The following is a 1,445-nucleotide window of genomic DNA, read 5'->3' as shown; positions in this document are numbered from 1 at the left end:
GCGGCGGCGGTGGCGGGAGGGGGCCACGGGGGCTGTAGGAAGCCAACCTTCCCTGCATCTCCGGGGCCCTAGCCCCCTCCTCCCCATAAGACCAGGGATGGGGGCGCCTGCCCCACCCCCCCTCAGCTGCCCTCCGCAGGAAAAGTGTCCCCCCTGAGCTCCTCCCTATCTCCAAGCAGCTACCCCTGGCCCCCGCCCCCACCATGGGTTCGGGGGCCCCCTCTCCCCGGGTGGGGTGGCTCCCGTTCTGGTGGTGGCGGCGGTGGCGGCGGCATGGGGGGCTGCGGTGTGGGCCTCCCACTCCCCCCATCTCCCACGACCTCACCCGCGGGTCCCCCCGCACCCCTCCTCAGAACGGCGCGCAGTGTACATCGGGGCGCTGTTTCCCATGAGCGGGGGCTGGCCGGGGGGCCAGGCCTGCCAGCCCGCGGTGGAGATGGCGCTGGAGGACGTGAATAGCCGCAGGGACATCCTGCCGGACTATGAGCTCAAGCTCATCCACCACGACAGCAAGGTAGCCCGGGACAGGGAGTGGGTGCGAGGAGGGGGCTTGGGGGCAGGGGCCGGTGCGCCGCGCCTCAGTCTGGGTCGCCTCTGGGATTTCGAGGCAGACCCCTCCTGTGTGCGACTAGCAGGAGAGGGGCTGGAGGTGCAGGAGCTTGGGCAGAGTAGCAGGGGCTGGGGGCTCAAGAGGAAGTCGAGGGGTTCTAGCTGGTTACCCAGCTGCTGGGCAGTCTAATGACACGCGGTGCTGCGGGAGACTGGGGAGCGCTGGGGGTTGGGGAAACTGCTGATGAATTTAGGGTGCTAGCCATTCCTGATCCTCCGGGAGTAAACTAACCCTGGAATGGGCTGGGGGTGGAGGGAATGTCAGAAGTGGGGAGCTGGATCTGGGGTTTGTGTGTACCATGGTAACAAGGTAAATCTTGGCGTAGGTTGGGACTGGCAGGAATAGGGACACCAGTGAGGAAATTGGAGGGACTTGGAGCCCTCTTCTTTAGCACCACGACCCTGAGCTAGCTGTGAGCCCTCCTGACTCGTTCTCCCTCCTCTCCCTCCATCCCCAACCCTGCTGAGGATTCCTGCCCTGGGGTATATGCATGTCATGTGCAGAGGTGGGCAGGGGCGCTGGGAAGATGTAGGGGGGTTAAGGGTCCTCAGGGGCACCCCCTGAGGAGTGGAGGAGTCAGGGTGTGAGGAGAAGAAAAACAAAAGAGCCGTAGTGGGGGAGGGGCCAGATGGAAGGGTGGAGATAGGTAAAGATCGGGGTCCTGGAACTTGGGTCCTGACTTGGGCTTTCCTTATACCATTGTGGCCTTGAGAGTCTCAGAAAGGAAACGCGGATTTCAGACTGTGGAGGGGACGGGAGGGAGGGGGAAGGTAAGGAAATTGGGTCCAGAGTTATTAGAAGAAGGTCTGTAATAACATTCTTTTTCCATCCCATT

At 63.0% G+C, this 1,445-nt stretch overlaps 1 protein-coding gene across 4 annotated transcripts in view; it reads left to right on the top strand.

Moving 5' to 3' along the window:
• The window catches only part of GABBR1 (gamma-aminobutyric acid type B receptor subunit 1), a 36,395-nt gene that overhangs the window by 4,002 nt on the left and 30,948 nt on the right, over positions 1-1,445 (top strand). For all 4 annotated transcript variants that reach the window (XM_027776529.1, XM_027776528.1, XM_027776525.1 and 1 more), the window contains one exon: positions 354-514. In XM_027776529.1, the coding sequence (XP_027632330.1) occupies positions 354-514 (161 nt within the window). The remainder of the gene's footprint in view (positions 1-353; positions 515-1,445) is intronic.

This window comes from Tupaia chinensis, unplaced genomic scaffold (assembly GCF_000334495.1).
Source record: "Tupaia chinensis unplaced genomic scaffold, TupChi_1.0 Scaffold000678_1, whole genome shotgun sequence".
Taxonomy (NCBI): Eukaryota; Metazoa; Chordata; class Mammalia; order Scandentia; family Tupaiidae; genus Tupaia; species Tupaia belangeri.
Note: the sequence above shows the minus strand (reverse complement) of the source record. Positions and strands in the feature narration are given on the sequence as shown.